The 19,239-nt window shown below is 37.1% G+C and overlaps 1 protein-coding gene across 2 annotated transcripts in view; it reads left to right on the top strand.

Annotated features, from left to right (window-relative positions):
- The window catches only part of cdc42se1 (CDC42 small effector 1), a 99,466-nt gene that overhangs the window by 40,289 nt on the left and 39,938 nt on the right, over positions 1-19,239 (top strand). For both annotated transcript variants that reach the window (XM_028793953.2, XM_051922792.1), the window contains exons 2-3: positions 1,905-2,155; positions 15,313-15,420. In XM_028793953.2, the coding sequence (XP_028649786.1) occupies positions 2,102-2,155; positions 15,313-15,420 (162 nt within the window). In that variant the 5' untranslated portion in view covers positions 1,905-2,101. The remainder of the gene's footprint in view (positions 1-1,904; positions 2,156-15,312; positions 15,421-19,239) is intronic.

Here is a 19,239-nt window from a genome sequence, read left to right as displayed (position 1 = left end):
TATATTGTAATTATTGTTCATGCTTTTTGTTGGATCAGTAATTCAGTTTATTTTTTGTGCATCATCAATATGCATAAATTTATGGGATAGCTAAAGCTGCGACTGTTTCTTCCCAAATGATTTAAAAAGTCGTCAATCCCTGAATATGTCAGTTGTTTAAATGAAATGTGCAACAATGTTTAAAGTTTAGGTAAATGGCCGTCTACAATCATTTGCTAATCAGATTTATCTCTGCTGTCTTTAAGGTGGGCGACACATTTTGTTTTATTTTGTCCTTTTAAGATTCATATTAAGGTAAAAAGGACTAAGCTAAGGAATATAGCTCTTTTTATAGCCGTACTTTTACATCACAGAAGCAAAAAAAACTAGCAAGTATATTTATTATTCATGGATAAAGTACATCAATACATGATGCATTACACTTGCATTTCAGAATCAAATTTTGTATGGATTTTAAGATATTTACTTATTTTAATTCTGCTCTTATGTAGATTAATCGCACCCATCAGTCCTAAACTCCATAATTTGGATCTTCTTAATCCAATGCCTTTAGAGTTTCATTCACATTCATGTTTTTTGCTTAGGACAGTGAGGCTTTTTTCTGTTGCTCCCCACCCTTACTGTGCCCCTCCACTATACATACGTTTTGCTTAACATTATTATATATATATCATATATAATATGTATTATTTTATGCATGTTTTTGTATGTCTGTGTGTGTATATATGGTATAGATGTAGTATGTATATGTGTGTACTGTGTGCGTGTGAGTGTACAGATATATACCTGTGTGTGTGTGTGTATGTATGTATGTATGTATATATATATATATATATATATATATATATACATACATACACACACACACACACACACACACACACACACACACACAAATGTAAATGCCCAGAGTTATTGTGTGATTTGAATATTTTGTACTGTATTCGGTGCCTTGAACACACAAGTGCATTATAAATAATACTAGGGGGATCCGCCCCTGCTCCCTTCGCTCGCCCACCCCTAGGTTTGGTTTACTGGATATACAATTTAAAGAGATTATTTTCATGGGAATTGTTATATATGCATTATTTTCACTTTTACTTTAAAACTTTTGTAAAAACAATACTTGTCCTTTATTTCCAGCTTCAGGCGTGGTTAAATCTCTTTCTCACAGGGCGTATAACGGTGCTTGCATTGTGAAGGGGGGGGGGGGGTTGACCGCAGGCTAACGAGATGCGAACAAATCAGGTGCTGTCTTTCTGCTCCTGTTGCTGGCGAGCTATGTGTTCTGTTGTCACGCAGCACATCAATCATTTAAAATCCTGTACAGCAGCTGTCCTTTTGCCGCTTCATGTATCTGCCGCTCGCATTGTGGCGGGGGGGGGGGGGGTCTGGTCTGTACACACACTAAGGAGAAGCAGTCGGATCATCTGTTGGCTTGTTGCTGCTGGTGAGCTGCATGTTCTGCTTGTCGCTTGTTTTAAGAGCTGGGAGCCCATGAAGTGTGTCTGCTAAAAGCATTCCAACAACTGCTAAGTTAGATGTCCGTGAACTTGTTTTAAATGTTGTCTCACTGCCTTGTCTCGCGTGACGTTAAAGTGTCTCTCGCGGGATGTCAAATTGTCATCTGAGAAGATCACATCTCGTCTCCCTAGTCTTCCTCCCAAGATTTTTTTTTTTTTTTATGATAGAGAGATGTGCAGTGTATTATTATTATTATTATTATTATTATTATTAATAATAAAAAGTTCCATATACAAAATGTATGAAATGCGTTGTATAAAATAAGCATTGATTAGCAAAGAATGTGTTAGTCTTTTAATTTCCTTTTACTGTGTATGTTAGAGATGAACTTGCAACCTGGTCATAATCCTGTATTAATCAGAATGTTTTTGCCACAATAGGTTTGACCAAAGAAAAAACAATCCTACAAGAAGAGAAACTGCTTCAGGGAAGAGCAAGATTTTTATCCCAGGTCATCTGAATGGAGTGATAAGAAAAGGGATCCCTCTCTTATCCCCTCCAAAAAAGACTGAAAAGCAGAAAAACGCCTTTTAGCCCTCTTGAAGTGGGCTGTGCCGAGCTGGAGAACACTGTAGCAATGAGCAACTTCTGGCACAAAATTGGCTGCTGTGTGGTGGTAAAGCCCCCACCGGTGAGTGAAATCCTTTCTCTTCCATGGACTTTTTAGAAAGTATTAAAGCCCCTGCACTATGCTAAGTCCCACTCAAAAGGAGATAGGTAAAAAGTAGTGATTTTTTTAAAGAAAACTGTCCACTGTCAAGGGAATACAGCCCAGTGAGATGTTTGAGAGCATTGTCTTTTACATGGTCACCAGAAAACAGTCTACCCAACATCACCCCACCCACCCTGGAGCCCAAAGTGGACTTCAGATGAAGTTTCAAGTAGTTCTCTCCTGCCAACGCTAACTGAGCTTAGAGAACTCTTAAGGGAAAGGTTGACATTGCTCTGCCAGAGAGGATGGGTGTAGCCAGGCACTGCTTGCAAGAGCGGCATATAAAGGAGCAACTAAAAGTGGGGCATATAAGGGGAAGGTGGGCTTATTGCCATACGGAAAGGGTCCTCTGCATTGTTTAACTTAGTATCAGTAGGCCATAATTATGTTGTACTTTTCTGTCCATTATTGGCTTCCTTTAGTAAATAAATATAGAATTAGCAAAAAACAATGCCTGTCTCTTTGATGAAACTGTCAATTTGAAACAAATTTCATATCACAAAGTCAAAACTATATTGCAAATAATCCTGTACAGTGCCTTTTATTGTGAATAATATCACAAAGTATCTTACAAAAGATTTTGCTTCACATGGACAGTTTGGAGGGCAGGACTGTCATACTGAAATTTAGGGCTCCTCTGGTATGTCAGGTACTGTGCTAATAAATAATGCCATTCCCCAGACAATGGGCAATACATTTTTGTTTCACCTATTTTTTTTTATATATATTTAATATTTGTTCCCCCAGTTATGGGGGCTATATGGAGCACTCATGAACTCCTTCTCTCCTTGTGGGTTTTTTCCAGGTCCTATGGTTTACTCCCATATCCCAGGTCTACCCCATACATGTTAGAGTGACCGATTGTGCTAAAAGGGTACATATTGAGTGTGCTCTGTAATGTGCTTTCATCCTGTTGTGTTGGTTGACAAAACCAAACTTCAAGTTCCACAAAATCATGTTTAAAGTGATTTCAGAAAATCTTTACCTGGCAGTCATAAGATTAAAGCATCTTTTCCTTTGCTTAAAAACTGGTAATCTGCTCTCATATAATGTCTACAATGAAAGTATATATTTGGCAGGCATAACCTTAATTGCCCTTGACTCTGGACACCTCTTATGAGGAACTTCTGATCGATTGCAGTCAACATGCTTGTTTTTTTTTTTCTTCTTCTTTATCTTGGGAACTTTGACCAAAAGTTGCACCTCCTTACATCCCCTCCCTTTTCCTGAAAAGAAAACAGATTAGCCCTGTATAGCACTGCATTATCCTGTCTTTTTTGCTTCATGGCAAAGTTAAAAAACAATTAACAAAGACCTAGGAGAAAGGAAGTCAGCGAAGGGTCTGGTAATTATTTTTAGGTTTATTTGCAAAGTCAATTGTTAAGAATCAATGTGGCTAGACCTGGGGCCTGCTTAACGTATTTTCCAAATGGTCCTTGTCAACAAAGCTTTGCAATCAGTTTCCTTTTGTCAAACTGTAGCAAACACTGGAGTTTCTGACTCATTAATAGCATTCCTGTTAGAGTTGCTTGGCCGTCAAAACAAAATCTTAGTATAAATGTTCTTTGTAGGTTTAATTTGACTCTTCACTTTTAAGTTTTTGGGGAACATGTTGTTGGAAGAGAGTTTGACCCACTCATTTTAACAGGAAAAAATGCAGTAGCTAATATGCTGTACTTGTATACCACTTATATGTGCCATGAATTCCCACTTCTTCCAGTACTGGATCTTCAAAGTACCAAAGACTTCCCTGGCAGCAACAGGCATTTGCCATTAATTGGGAGACAAGACCATCACACACGTACTGTTCAAAAATATAAATGAGGCAACTGTTATGTATCTGAGCATAAAATTTTGTAATGGGTTTTTAGGATGTCTGTCTTATGTTATTTGTGTTTATGTGAAAATGGTGCATTTCTGGTAGAATTTGTAGGCAATGCTATATTGACCTTAGTATGTGTTTGTGTGTGAGTGTGTTCACCCTGCCTAGTGATTCTTTCTGTCTTGTGCCCGATGCTTGCTGGGATGGGCTCCAGCTACCCCACCACCTTGTACTTGATTAGGTGGTTTGGAAAATGAATGACTTTTTTTAAAGCTTTAACTTTATTGACGAAGGTTAATATAATAGGCAAAAAACACAGAAATCAGCAGAGTTAAGAGGCTTAAATAATCTCTATGTGACAATCCATTCGTTTTCAACAGTCTGCTTTTTCAAGACATAATGAGCCAGAGGAAATCCTAGCAGCATCAGGCACAGAGCAGGAACCAAATGAAAAGGGACATCAGTCAAACACAGGGCACAATCAAGCACATCCACTTGACCATAGTTGGCCAGTTTAAAATAACTAAGAAACTTAATGTGCACATCTCTGAGTTGAGGAAACTACACCACAGACAACAAACATGCCATCCAGTTACTGTAATGAAAACTATCACAATTTCTACAGTCAAGCTCTATTGATGTTTCAGGGATTATGCAATTGCTTTTTAAATATATTTTATCTGTATAAAATGGGGGGGAAAATCAACTAAATATATCCAGTGTTATCCATATTTGGTTAATGAAGAGCTACCAGTTACCCAAAACCACACATTTTTAGAATGTGTGCGCAAACCACAATATCCAGGAGAACCTACACAGATATCGGGAGAAGGTTCCAAATCTACACGGGTGATGACCTGGCCAAGAACTGACCATAGGACTCTGAGCTCTAAACAGTAGTGCAAACCTTTGTCACTCAAACTTTCTTACAAATCGCTCAGTAAGTTTATAGGGTAGTGGGGAAATTATCTACATTTTAACTAAGTTGAGATGTAAATTAAATTGATTTTATTCAGAACTGAATGAAGTTCCATTTATATCTGTTTACAAAAGCTCCACATCACTGTCAAATAAGGAACTGTGCAAGAACTGAGTTCAGCGTACATAGAAGAGAAATTTGTAACCACATTAAAACAATAGAGGCTCCTTTAAAAACGTATGTCTACTTCCAAAAACAACTGTGCTTTGACTTTTTCTGGTGTGTTTGTTCAGTGCTTCACCCGGCCATTGTTTAGAAGTCATCAGATGTATGAAGTGCAGAGACCTCTCATTGGAACATATATGCCATATGAATATATGAATAGTAGGACATAAAGTATAGCTTTCCAGCATCTCCCTGTTCAGTGGCCTGTGTTTAAAGTGAAAATTGTTTATGGGCCCACATTGTGAAAAGGTGGTAAAGTATCTTTTGCTAGTTCAGAGTGAGGTGCTCTGGTAACAATAAGATGTCATTCCCTTTATAGAATAACAATTGTCTGAAATGGGAAGTATGCTGTGAAAAGTCAATGTCGCTGCACCCATCTATCTTTTTTGCTATGAAGCAAAAAGTCTAAGAGAAAAAAAATGTAATTTCAAACCTAAGAGCAGGGGTTTCAGCTTGATTTTCAGCATAGGCAAAGCCCCCCTGCTTTTTTAAAGACAAACTTCCCTGCTACACAAATAAACTGGCAAAAATGTTTTGGGAGTTGGACCAAAAAACTTCAGCGTAACAAAGTAAAAACCAGACGATCATGAGAATTGGGCATCAAAACCAAAGCACTAGACAAACTTGTAGTAAAAATGCTCACTACCCTTCTTGAACTATAAATCACTAAGAACAATCAAAACTCACTGAAAATAACCAATACTGATCTGAGATGTTAATGAGAATGTGGTGCTGGCTTTTAAAGTGTTGTTCCAGTGACATCATGGGATGCAACTTTCAGAGCACGGTCTAGCAACAGGGACTCACCATCCTAGCAATAACAACTCAGACTCGTATTGCCCATGCAAAAACAAAATGACATTGAAGTAAATAAAAAAAGTGATAACAATTAACATATATCAGGGATTCCCTTGTGTATATTAAAAAAAAAAATCTTCCAAACTATCAAAGAATCCTAAAACAAAATCCATATAGAGCAGGAGAAGAGGAATTATTTCTATCCAAGTCATAGCACCATCCATTTTCGTACATGCTTAGCTCAGTATTATTCCATATTTGTTCACATCTTAGACTGTGGACCCTGCAGTCATTCTTTTGAAACAGAATGTTGAAAATCACCTGGACTTTGTTGACTTTCATGAACTTCTAATGATCCTAAATTATCCTGATATGAATGTGCTATTTGAATAACTGTTCTGCAGCAGATTGGCATTCCAACCAGAAATGGCGCCTGCCTTGCAGCAAGTGCTGCCCGGCTACATTCCAGATCTTTATGACACTCTCCTAGAAAAACAAATTCTGAAATGTATGGATAGTTAGAACATTCTAAATGATTGCTTTAAAAAAATACATAATTTATATGGGAAAATGAAGCAAATATTTTACTTATGTTTATATATTGCCTAAGATATTAAAACGTTCCTCAATTATCATCTTGAGTTGGAACATGACTTTGTAAATGTGTATCAGCTTAATGAAATGTTTATTTACTACATCAGAAGCTGCAAAGTTTTCAAATATACAAACATTTGAACAGATGATTGTTTTAGTTTGGTGGTGAGGGTGTGACAGGATAATGAGTACGTCTAGGGGTTTGCATGTACAAGTTCACTTGAAGAGTTCTTCTTTGACAAAACGCTCTATCATATAAAGGCCTGAAAAAAAAAAGTTTAAACATCAATGGCCAGTGTGAATCCAGAAACGAGCATGGAGGTGGTGTCTAATGAGACCGTCCTGCTGAGCTTAGCACTGTACGTTCAGCTTATCAACATAAATTTATTGATTTATGAAATGTTGAAAGATTATTTCAACCAGGAGAAGGAGTATTGCGATTGCCAAAGCAGGAAATTTCTTTATGGATGCTTCCTTTGTTTGTTTTTTTTGTTTGTTTCTGCAGGATAAGTGTGCAAAGCAAAGATATGCACAGAGTGAGAAATCCTTAGCTGCAGCCTGGTTAAGGGTTTACATGGCCAAATAACATTGCTACTCGTGGAGAAATCTATGTGTGTTAACCAAGTTTTTCAGTGACCAATATCTCAGTTTCTCTAACTGGACTAAGGGTGTACATGACATTTTCTGAAGCCTGGTTTCTGTTAATAACTGGGTTATTAAAGCACACGTAAACGCACTCCCTGACTGTCTTTACGTTAAGGGCTAAATATGGAATGTCCATTATGACATTATAATCATGTCTAATTGTGTTGGCCTTGTAAAAAGCCAGTATTTCTAATGGCAATGGCCTTTTAGAACAATATGCATCATCATCACTTGTATTAGTATTTGTTGTAAAGAATCTCATCACATATAGCTAGATGATGATATGTTAGGTTTTTGAACCTTCTCGTGTCTAGGGTTGCCCCATCCTAGGCAAGATTTTGCTTTGTGGTAAGTGCTGCTGGGGTTGGTTCTGGACCACCTATGACCCTGATGGTGAATGAGTGGATAAATGTTATCCAGAGTTGTCTGTGTATTAGCTGTCCAAATCACGTAGATTATTTGTAACTTTATGTAACTTTGCAAGTTATCCTGATTTTCTTGATCATCTATAAAGCATCAAATCATTTTTCCTACAATTTTACTGTAACTTGCTTTCCTTTGATATTTTTTTCCTTTGATATTTCTCAAACCCTACTCTTAGTACTTTTCTTAAAGCACTGTCTGGCATTTTCAACTGAGGGCAGAAAACATTTTCCTATTTTAACTGGGTAAAATCTTTTCTTTTGCATTCTAATATAGCAACATCAAGAGCTTTTGATGTTCTTTACCAAGAAGGTTGAGCTGAAGCTTGTCAGCTGCTGCTGCTTATAATGCACTGAACTATTTACAATTTTACAATTACTGAAAATCCTACCCAAATTGTGTGTTCCACTCTAATGGTTTTATTTGCGATTTTTCTGTCATTTAATTGTAGTAATTCCATAACTTCTGACCAGTTAAGGAGCTGCATATTTCCCCTAATGAGATTCAGGTTGCTATTTTTGGAATATAAGCAGGACCTAGTGTCTTCAGAAAAGACCCAGATTGATACTAAGAATACATGCGGACTCAACCTAAAGGAGAATAAGCCAGGGTTTGAACCCAGCAGGACTAACCACTATAGCACTGTGCCTGTCTCTGTCAAAATATATTTAATTACATGCGCCTTTCAAATATACATTGACTGCACCTACATTTGCTATATACAAACCTGACACCCTTCTGAATTGAGCAAGTTCACACAAGGGTCACCACAAATAGAGATCAGTGTACCAAAAATGTACTTGTCTCTAATGACAGTTTGAATCTTTACACCAGTATACACACAGCCCAGGTCACTGTTAACACCAGTAATACTCTGAGAAATAGCATTGACTTTAGTTAGCATAAAGAGTATAATTGCTGGCGCTTAGAACAATATTCGATATCTGTGTGTAAAGTAGAATTAGGTGCTTATGATTTGCTTTTAGATCCATTTGATCCAGACAGACTACTGTATGTATTTCAGTTCTGTTTGCGTAGTTACGAAGTAGAGAAGAGTAGGTGTGACTTAAAAACATTATCATAAAGTCAGTTATTTCCTTCATGTAGCTGTTTGGTATGTAGTATTTCCTTTTGTTTGATTGAAGTAATTTTTGCATGCCCACTTTTTATACTCTACTACAGGCTGTATAAGAAACCACCATTTTTTTCACCCTCAATAAGATTCAGTAGTTGTTGAAAGGTGTGGCTCTAGATGTATTAGTAACAGCTCAGCATAAAGCATCAGAGGTTGCCATTCTTTGTGTGTTTAGCATCTTTGTACTATTAGCATGCTATTCAAACAACTATCTTTATTTATTTTTTTTAAATCCACTAGCCCAATTTCTTTGACGTCCTTACTTTTGTGTCCTGAAGTTACAGTATGTGCATATGTTGTCCTCTGCTAAATGCAAAGTCTCTTAACACTGAATGACATTTGACTGTTGGTTATATATTATTATGAACTCCAGGCAACACAGACATATTAGGGAAATGGGGGGAGGGGGGGGTGTTCCTTACCCCACAAGTGGCACAAAAGTCCAAGTGTTTTTTAACTAGTGAAAAATGGGACAGCACCCCCTCTTAAGTTGCTTAAAAGGCCATGGAATAATGTAAACTATCTCTGTGAAGAGCAGACGCTCACATTTTCATCTGTAAAACGGCCCACGGTAGAAGATAAAATACTCCCAAGTTTGAAAAGAGTATGTTCCAATATCACAGATCCTTTAAAGGTGCACCATACTAGCCTACAAACAATCCTATTACTCTATTTCAGTTAGGAATGGGGTTTTACCAAAATATCTCACAGTTGACAAAGTCCTCCATCTTCCTGTTATTTCTTCACTTCATTACAATTCTTATATACAGCTCTCTGGTTATTTAAATCCTAGTTTACAAATGGGGTCCTAACTGTATTGTTTTAGAACTTTAGCAGCAATGTTTGGTAAGATCAGGCCATTAATATTAAAAATTACTTAATTTATATACTACTGATGTTTTAAAAAAATGTCCAGTCAAGAGTTGAGGGTTCTCAAAATTCCACTTTTGGCTTCATTTTTTGATTCCACTTACTTACTAATCTCTGAACAGAAAATACTTTCTAAAAAGAGCCCATTACGTCTGCTTGTTTGATTTTCTGGTTTCTCTGCTTGTGCTGCTTAGGTTGTTAAGGTCTTGAACTATTAACTCTTAACCTTTTGGTTCAGTCCTCACCTGTGACACACTGTGTCACCCTATGCATGTCACTTAACCTGCCTCTGCCTCTGCTGCTCCAAGTGTTAAAAAAAAAAATACTGTAAAACAAACATGCCATATACTGTATATAGTATTTGTATTTAGAATGCTTTTTCACTATGTAAAGGCAATATATTAAATAAACATTTATGTGTTCATGTATAATATCATCATGTGATATGTTAATACATCTGACCAAAAATCAGCTGCTTACATTTAATGGCTTAATCTTTTAATCTTAATCTATTATATATATATATATATATATATAATAAATAAATAAATCCAATCAATCAATCTCAGGCCTGTATTGAAATTAAATGGTTATAAAATGGCAGCTAAGTGACCTGTTCTGAAGAAGAAAATTGCTGTGCGTACTTTATACATTTTTGACACACCTTCAGATATTGCTTTGAGAAACTGTTGACAGTTATCAATAATTATTTGTTATATCTTGCATTTTTCGGTAGGCTACTTTTTAAATACTTTTAAAACTATATCAAAAACAACAGATTTAAATCAATTAGACATTTTGTGATTTCAGGGTGGGGTGGGGGTTTGCTTTGGATGTGATACTTCAATGCAAAATTCTTCTGAAAGTCCCATCTGTCGTAAACTTCTCCAATTTAGGAAATACTCAAAAGAAACAGGTCACGGTACCGTGGGAATTCCATTTTCATTTTGCCTTAAATAAGATGAAATGTTCACAAACATGAGAGGAGATCTACTGATGCTGTTTGCTTAAGTGAGCAGTTGCCTATCCATCCATCCACTTTTTGGATTCATGTGTTCAGTTATAAAATCCTAGTCCTTAGCATGCCAAACTCCTTCTCATGCATGTGGGGTCATTTTAGAGTCACTGAGTAACCCAACTTGTTTATCTTTGGGGATCTGAGGAAAGTAGGAGTATCGGGGAGAAAGAAGTAGAAGAAACCCATAAAGATAGATGTGTGGCCCAAGGGTTCAAACCCAGTTTCTTGGAGCATTATTAATAACTGTGTCACCTTTAATGAACAATCGGGACATGACATTTCAGTTGTTAGCAAGTTTCATACAAAATTGCGTCTGCCAACATTTCATATGTTTTTTGGGTTTTTTTTTTTGGTTTTTTTTTTGGTGGTGAGAATGCAAACAGAGTAAACTGGGACATTCATTGAACAGGTCAGCAAAGAAGTCTAACTACAGGTGCCTGTAGCCTGAAGTACTTTTTTAGCCTTGGAACCACAGTATCTGCCAGTGGCATCATGGATGTGTTGCCATGCCTTTTCTAGAAATGACTTGTTACTATATACATGTATATATGGATTAATTTTGTGTGCAGGTATGGTGTTAAAGAAACAAGACCAAAGACTCCTAATTTGTTTTAATAGTAAAATGTTTGTTTATTATAAGATGTTATCAAGCGGCATTTCAACTAGTCTTAGTTCTCCGGCTTTGCAACCTTTTTAACTTATAGTGGCAGCTGCCCCAATGCAGTGCTGTGATGCAAAAACCAGGAGCAGAAAATGTATAAATACATTTTACAAGCATGATTTTTGACTTAGTAGTGGCCAAGTCAATAGAACTTGCATGCTAACCATTCTTTATGTGGATTTCCTAAAGGTTTACAAAGATGCCTTTAGATTGAATTTAAATATGCCACAATATTTGTTTGTATCTAACTCAGTGGTGGTTAATTTATACAGTACATTGTGACTGTTGCTGCTAGGGTAGGCCCAAGCAAAACAGAAGTACAGAAAATGCATGGATGAATTACAGTTATGCTACTCACTGGTAACTAAATCACTTTGACCTCAGTGGCCTAGAAATAGTTAGTTTTCCAGCTAGCGTTTGTGGCGTTTTTATGCTCTGCCACTGTTTTTTGCAGTTGACTGGCAACTCTAAATTTGACCAGTGTATGAGTGTTCCCTATGATGGTCTAGCATTTGATCAGTACTACAATTTTGATTTTTGATATCAATGCCAGCTTTCAGACCTTGACATCAATACCAGTATGGTTTAGAAGGAAGTAACAGATGACTCCAAACCCCATCCCAATCTTACTCCAGCCTCCCTGGTGTGCTGTATAATTGCTTGTCGTGCTTGCTACCACTATCCTCTAGATAGCTGCAAAGTCCCAAACCTGCCAAATAAGTTTACTTTGGTTTTTGGTTAGTCCCCCATGAAGTCCCGATCGAGTCATGGCAACGTGAAGTACAGATCGCACTGAAGCATGTAGTTTCATTTCATGAAGTCTATGAAACAGATGTTTTTCCACAACTGCAATAGCAAGTGTCGAGTGAAGGGGCTTGGGTTTAGCGGAAAGCAGACATTTACTTCCCCAGCACTGAAAATCCAGAAAGGCTGGTATTGTAGTTTTATAATTTGGGTTTTTCTGTACTCTTCAATTACCGGTATATTGTGCAACTCTAGTTATATCCAATGCTAATACCTTCCCTGCATCCATAGTTGTCCTGGTAGCCTCTGGTTCTCCTTAGGCATGTGCTGCAAAATCTTTTTCAGGTGATGAGTAGATGGCTGTTATCAAAAATTTTGTGGCCTAAAATGCGTATGGGGTTAAGTAACATGGCATCGAAAATTAAGCAATGTTGTTGTCTGCAAGCTATTCATTCATTTTGCACCAAGCCTGCTATACCAAGATGACCATACATGCACGCTACCCCAAAGTCATTGCCCTGGTTTCCTTAAAAGCAGAACAAGGGAAAAGAGTCAACATGCAAAGGCACCACCCAATGGTGTAACTCACATTGGCAATTGGAAAAAACTTATTTTTCAGCTGAGTAGTTTGCTGTTTCCAGACAGTTCTTTGTTATGCAAAGTCAAGGATAGCGGACAGTCTTCACACACGACAGACACTTCAGCACCAGATGTGGAGGTGCACTTCTTTTCGTTAGCTTGATGCTGGTTGCACCTTTTTAGTCCGGTTCAGTGTGAAATGAGTAAAGCAGCTGCATGATTCCCATATTGAGCGGAGATGCAAGACCTCTTTTTAATTCTAGTGCACTCTCCTGGATTGTTGCCTTTACAGACATATTTTCCCATTGAGTGAAAAGTAACAAAAGAATAACATAAAACTCAAAACCTTTATTTACAGACTACATATATGGTATGTCATAGATTAAATGGGCAATATGGAATGGTGAACTAGGTGCCTCGGCATTTTAAAAGGGGAAAAAAACAGCATTCACTGTATATGCTGCATTGTCTTTTCTAAGAGTACAAATCATTGTGTTCCATTTTTACATCCTGGCTTAAAGACACATTTCTTTATTGTTGGTGAAAAAGCAGACCCGTCCTGTTATGGCTCTTTATCTGTAAACCTCAAATTCAAACAGACAAAAAGAGGAACCTATTGACCTTTACCGTGCTGATGTTTTCTATTCTTTTCCTTAGAGGCTGGTGCTACTTTAGACCACACCACATAATGCCATTTACAAACTCAGGTACAAACCAAAATCTTGGGCACGGCTGACAGCACAGCTTCAGTAGCTTTTAGATATAATTTTCCACAGGAGACTAAAAGGCAGTCACATAGAAAGAGGATTGACAACAAAGCATTTGATAGACTAAATGACCGCACTGGTTAATGCAAAGGCATTCCTCAAATCTTCAGTACTGTATCCGCTAATCGTAGCTTTTATCTAATTTTGTCGTGCTTTGTTCCCTGCCTGCTTCAAAGTAGTCTTCTCTTGCAGTATTTCCTTTTCGGATAGACTTCCTGTTACTGAGCACACCACTGTCAGAGAGTAAATTAAAGCTTGCTGTATGTTGGAATTGAAGCAACAAACTGGCTGATTTAATTTTTAGAATCTGTGTAAAAACATTCTAGCTGACTTCATGCGTTTGAAATTGATGCAAGTCACATTTTGTGATCTATTCCTCTTCATATTGTCTTTCTCAGTTCCTGTAATGCGCAAGGGAATTTTTTTCTGTAGGTTTTTTTTTTTCAGACTGCCCACTTCTCTATATCATTGTTTTGAACATACTAATAAACAATGCTAAAAGCAACTATGATTGTAACAATTGTACTATTTATGCATAAACGATGACTGGGGCAGTGTGGTGGTGCAGTGGTTAGCGATGGAGATACTGGGTTAGAATTTCATGACCAATTGCTGTTTTGTGTTTGTTTGTTTGTTTGTTTGACCTCATCTGCATGGGTCTTACTATGCATATCCTGGTATTTAGTTCCCTAGCCAAAAAAAGGTCCATGTTAACGGACAGTTCTAAATTGACCCTCTGTGGATGTGTGTGTGAGATTGTGTCTTGCAATAAATGGACTGTCCTCCTATGCAAGAGTTGGTTTCTGCTTTGCACTCAGAGCTGTCAGTTAGATTGAAAATGTGCAGTAAATAAATGGGTAGATGAATAAAAGCAAAGTATTCATTTAACTGTCTATCTATCTGGTAATGCTGTAGGCCCATTGCCTTGAGTGGTGGCTCTGAGGCTAGAGATCTGCACTGGCAATCAGAAGGTTGCCGGTTCGAATCCCGTAAATGCCAATAGGGACTCTGCTCTGTTGGGCCCTTGAGCAAGGCCCTTAACCTGCAATTGCTGAGCGCTTTGAGTAGTGAGAAAAGCGCTATATAAATGCAAAGAATTATTTATTATTATTATTATTTATTCCTGTAGAAGGCCACAGGATATGTTGCTCTTTTGATCCCGTAGCTGTACAGATGGTAAAGGGGTTAATGGGAGGCTTTTGACAAGTTACCCACTGATATGTATCTGCAGTTTTGGTAGCCCAGTACAGCCAAACAACCTGCAGTTTGAAAAGACTTGCCACGTGTGATGATGGGCCTTCTTGTAATGAGTCGACAGCCACTCATTGCCTTCATGTGATCTATAAAATAGAAGCAATTAAGACTCTGAAATGATCTTTGGGACAAACCTTTCCACTTTAGATGACACCATACCAAGTGGGGTGCAATTATACAAATTTACAGTGACTTCACGGTGTTTTGTCTGCCCCATTCTTATTAGTCTAAGTGTGATTAAAGTCTATTAGAGAGGAAATTATTTCTGCAAAAAGATGCATGTACTTTAGGCCACCTTTTAAGAATATAATTTTGCCAACCACCTAAAAATGTTATAACATAACAGTATAAGCCATAAACCAATTAGTACATGAATATATTCACTTCTATGCATTCATTCATGTATTTTACACATGATCATGTGTAGCCATCTTTTGGTCTCACTTCAAAAGTGCAAAAGCAGATTGAAAGGTAAGATGATCGCGACATCCTAAAGGAGACATGGTTTGTGGTGTTGTAGTAGAAGATGTAAGCTAAAACTGTGGGAGTGGCTGAATGGTGTCATTCTGGTTTTCCTTCATTTATTTTAAAATTCTCCTTCATGTTTTTATTTTTTAAACAGAAGAAGCGAAGGCCACGGATAGACCGCACCATGATTGGAGAACCAATGAACTTTATTCATTTGACTCATATTGGGTCAGGAGATATGGGCAGTGATGGCTTTTCTATGGTAAGTATTGTATAGAGCACCCACTGGTGTGTACATTGCTTCTGACTGTTGCTCAAAATGGTGAGAAAGTTTTGCATCCCATGTAAAAATACCACAGTGTGCATAGACTTCCATTTATAGCTATAAACTAGTAAATGTTGTAACTTAAAGAAACCTGTGACCTCCATTCTTAAAGATAAAAGCATTTGATTTGAGGGTTTGTCGGTCACTCTCACTATATAATGCTTTTCTGTAGTGTGTGGCATGGTGGTTTCTTGGGTAGGCCTGCTGTTTCACAGTTCCAGTAGTCTGGACTCAACTCTCAGCTTGATCACTATATGATATTTCGTATGTTTTTTTATAACATGAGCTTAGGTGTTCTTCTCACATCACAATAATGTGCATGTTGCTTTAATTCGAAAACAGTAAAGTGGCCTTGTATGTGTGTAAATATGACCAATGTACTACTATCCAGAGTTCGTTTCTGCCTTGTACCCTAAAATAATTCTGGGACAGACTTCATCTTATAAATTGCTTTTTAGTCAGGCTAAAGAATCTTGTGTCGGGTCATGTAGTGAATTAGTGCTATAGGGCTGCCTAATGTTCTGTTTTACTTCCTTTTTTTGTTTTGGAATCATTTTAAATTTCAGATATACATTCAATAAACTTTTAATAATAACCATTCAGAGGTGAAACAAGTAACTGTACAGTTGTCTTCATACAGATGTTTTTGAAGCCCCGATGGATTTATTGTCTTGTTAGGATTATACAGAGAGGTAGTCATGAAGGCTGAACAGGAAGTGGTTTAATGTTTAATGTCTTAGTCACTAGGCCTCACCTATTGTAATATTCTGTTGGTTTCCTAACATAACACATTAATCAATAAGATAGACCTTGTGGTATCAAATATAATTGAAAGAAACAGGTATTTTTTATATGCCAAAGCTATAAATGCAAACATCCCAGTAGTTCACAGTCATAAACAAATACAATCTCTACTATTGTATAAAACATACTATTATGAATTTTGACTGCTGAGATCACACAGAAATGGTGTGTAAAATAAAACATCTGTAAACAGATATATTTGAAATTGGTAAAGCTGGGGGCCTGTGATATTAGAGAGAATCAGTTTTTAGAAAAACTCACAAGATAGATCACTATAGTCTGAAGAGAGCACTCAAAGCAATAAAACTACAGCAGTACAGAACTCAAGTGCCCAATGATCTCTCCGATCAGAAAGAAACACACCTCATATACTGTCATACACATTGAGTGTGTTAAAAATATAATGATCTAAGTCTTTGCCTTTAATTTTTCCCTAGGATTGGGCAGAAGTGTTTTTTATTCATATACTGTAATACCCAGCATATGAATTTCAGTGTTATTTTTCTCTGCTATATTGCCAGTTTACATTAGCTTATTTTACTTTAATTGTTCATAACATCTTGTAAATGTTAAGGTTATTAGATAGATAGATAGATAGATAGATAGATAGATAGATAGATAGATAGATAGATACTTTATTAATCCCAATGGGAAATTCACATTATGAAAAAAGTGTATTATGAGCCTTAAATGCTTTAAAGATGGCAAAAATGTGAAAAGAGTAGTACATACACAGATGTATATATTTTATATGGGTTTTTGTAAATGTGTATATTAGTAGTACTCTGATCCTGACAGTGGGCGGAGGTAGACTTCACATGGTCTTCTGGAAGCTCATGTTCAAGGTTCACACACTGTCACTTGTAGGCGTATGAAAAATAACAGTAAGCATCCAATACAGCTGTTACCAGTGCAGCTCACAGACACTGAACCATCTGAATAATTACAATAACCATCAAGTTGTTCAGACTTCACTGACATTTCTGCTATTCCATGCTGGAAGTTCAAGCATTAAAAGTCCATGATGAATGATAGTTGATTTCTCCTGAGGCAAGGACTCAAATGTACACTGTCCCCCTTCGTTGACCAATCAATAGTGATGACGTTCGGGAGTTCACCACTAACTTTATCAACTATGGTGAGTTTCATAGACCCCTTATGCGCAAAACAGTGGACTGTCTCTCTGTTCAATGTGCAACTGCCTTGCTTTCTCTTTATGCAGAGGTGAGTGACAAGAATAAAGTATGCCAAGGTCTTAATGGCAAATAAGCTAATGAACAAAGTTTGCTGTGACAGTGTTCATAAAAGACCATTGGATTAGAATGTGTTTAAAGTGAAACATGAGACACAATCCTTAGCTGATTTCTCGTTTGTCAGGTATGTTTTACACCATTTGATTATTTTTGTCTCAATCACCCATAAAAGTGATATGCAGTCTTTCCCACCATTCAGATTTCAATTAAAGATGTTCATCATGAAATCCTACCTACTTAGCAGAATCAGTTGATCAGTACATTCACTAGAGCATGATAGCAGTTTAACATACTTTCATTGTATGCATTTAGAGGAGTGAGGAGCAGAAGAATGAAAGGTCTCTTATTTTAAAGTGTAGCTCACAGAAAACAGATCCCAGTTACAACTGCAGACATTGAAGATTGAAAGCTCTTAGCCAGCTGCCTTCCTCTTGTGTGAACATAACTTGTTTGTTAGTATATAAAACATGGGGATCCAGAGCCAGGCAACCTGGTAATACGAAGTCCATTAGTACTGGACTATAGGGGAATTCACACAGGCTGTAACCTGAGCCAGGTGCATTCCTGTGCTTTCTGGGAGCCTCGCCAGGCGTCCGAGCACTGAGGGATGGGCACAGGCCTGTATACATGAAACTAAGACCTGCTTCTTTCGTGCCTTATGTAAATCGCACTCACCATCTCTGTAGAGGTCAAAATTTTTTCTCTGAAGGACTGTTTTGCTTGTTTGAGTTTGACACACTTGCTATTTTTATCTCATTTTTTTCAAGCTATTTTGTGACATGGGTGGTGCTATTCCCTTCAGTTGTGAAGTGCCTGCATGTGGCTTTACAACAACATTTTATGATATGCTTGGATTTCCTTTTTCTTTAATAACATTGCAAAAGATAAGGAGCTACTTTTATGATGGTATGGTCAGTAAGAGTTATTCAACACATATTAGTGCGTTTGGAAATGAATGGGTGGTTGAATAACTAAATACATGTTTTCTAATTTACACAATCTTCTGGTTCAGATGGGCCTAAACAGTGTAAGTGTATTTATTACATTTCTTTTTAAATAACTTGCCCAACAAGTTTTCTTGATTCAGCTACATTGTATTGCTGAAGCGCTGTTCCCTTTATCTAGATTCATGTTTCTGCCTTTTAAGTATGTAAGTCACAGTATTACAAGTTCAAACTTGTAGCCTTTCCACATATTAGCTTTTATTATTGTATTCTGTGTCATTTCCAACTGTATTTTGTTTTGCACAGAGATTTTTTTTTCATTAAACAAAAGCATCACTTTGATTATCATTTACCTTTTTTAGACCTAATTAGAATGTCCAGATGGCTTCATGAAAACAGGAAACCACAGTCTAGCGATGCTTCAGTTCACGTAATTAAATGCACCACCACAAACCTGAAGGCCAGATTGTGCAAAGCAGCGTAACTGTAATGAGATCCAGTAAAAAGAGAAATCTATGTTGTATGTCACATTAAGGAAAAGCATATCAAAAATCATGAAAATCAAATGTCAGGGAGCCTTCCAGTAGTTAAATTTAGTTTTTCTAATCGGTTAAATTATATGTTCCTGTTTTCACCAGGTTGAGGTTATGAGTGAATGAAATCCAGAATCAACAATCTGGGCCACAGCCCCACTAATTTCCAAGGTCAAGAGCTAATATCTTTGGAAATGGTCTGTCTCAGAAAAAATAGACAGA

This window comes from Erpetoichthys calabaricus, chromosome 2 (genome assembly GCF_900747795.2).
Source record: "Erpetoichthys calabaricus chromosome 2, fErpCal1.3, whole genome shotgun sequence".
NCBI classification, from domain to species: Eukaryota; Metazoa; Chordata; class Cladistia; order Polypteriformes; family Polypteridae; genus Erpetoichthys; species Erpetoichthys calabaricus.
This window is presented reverse-complemented; position numbering and strand designations above follow the sequence as displayed.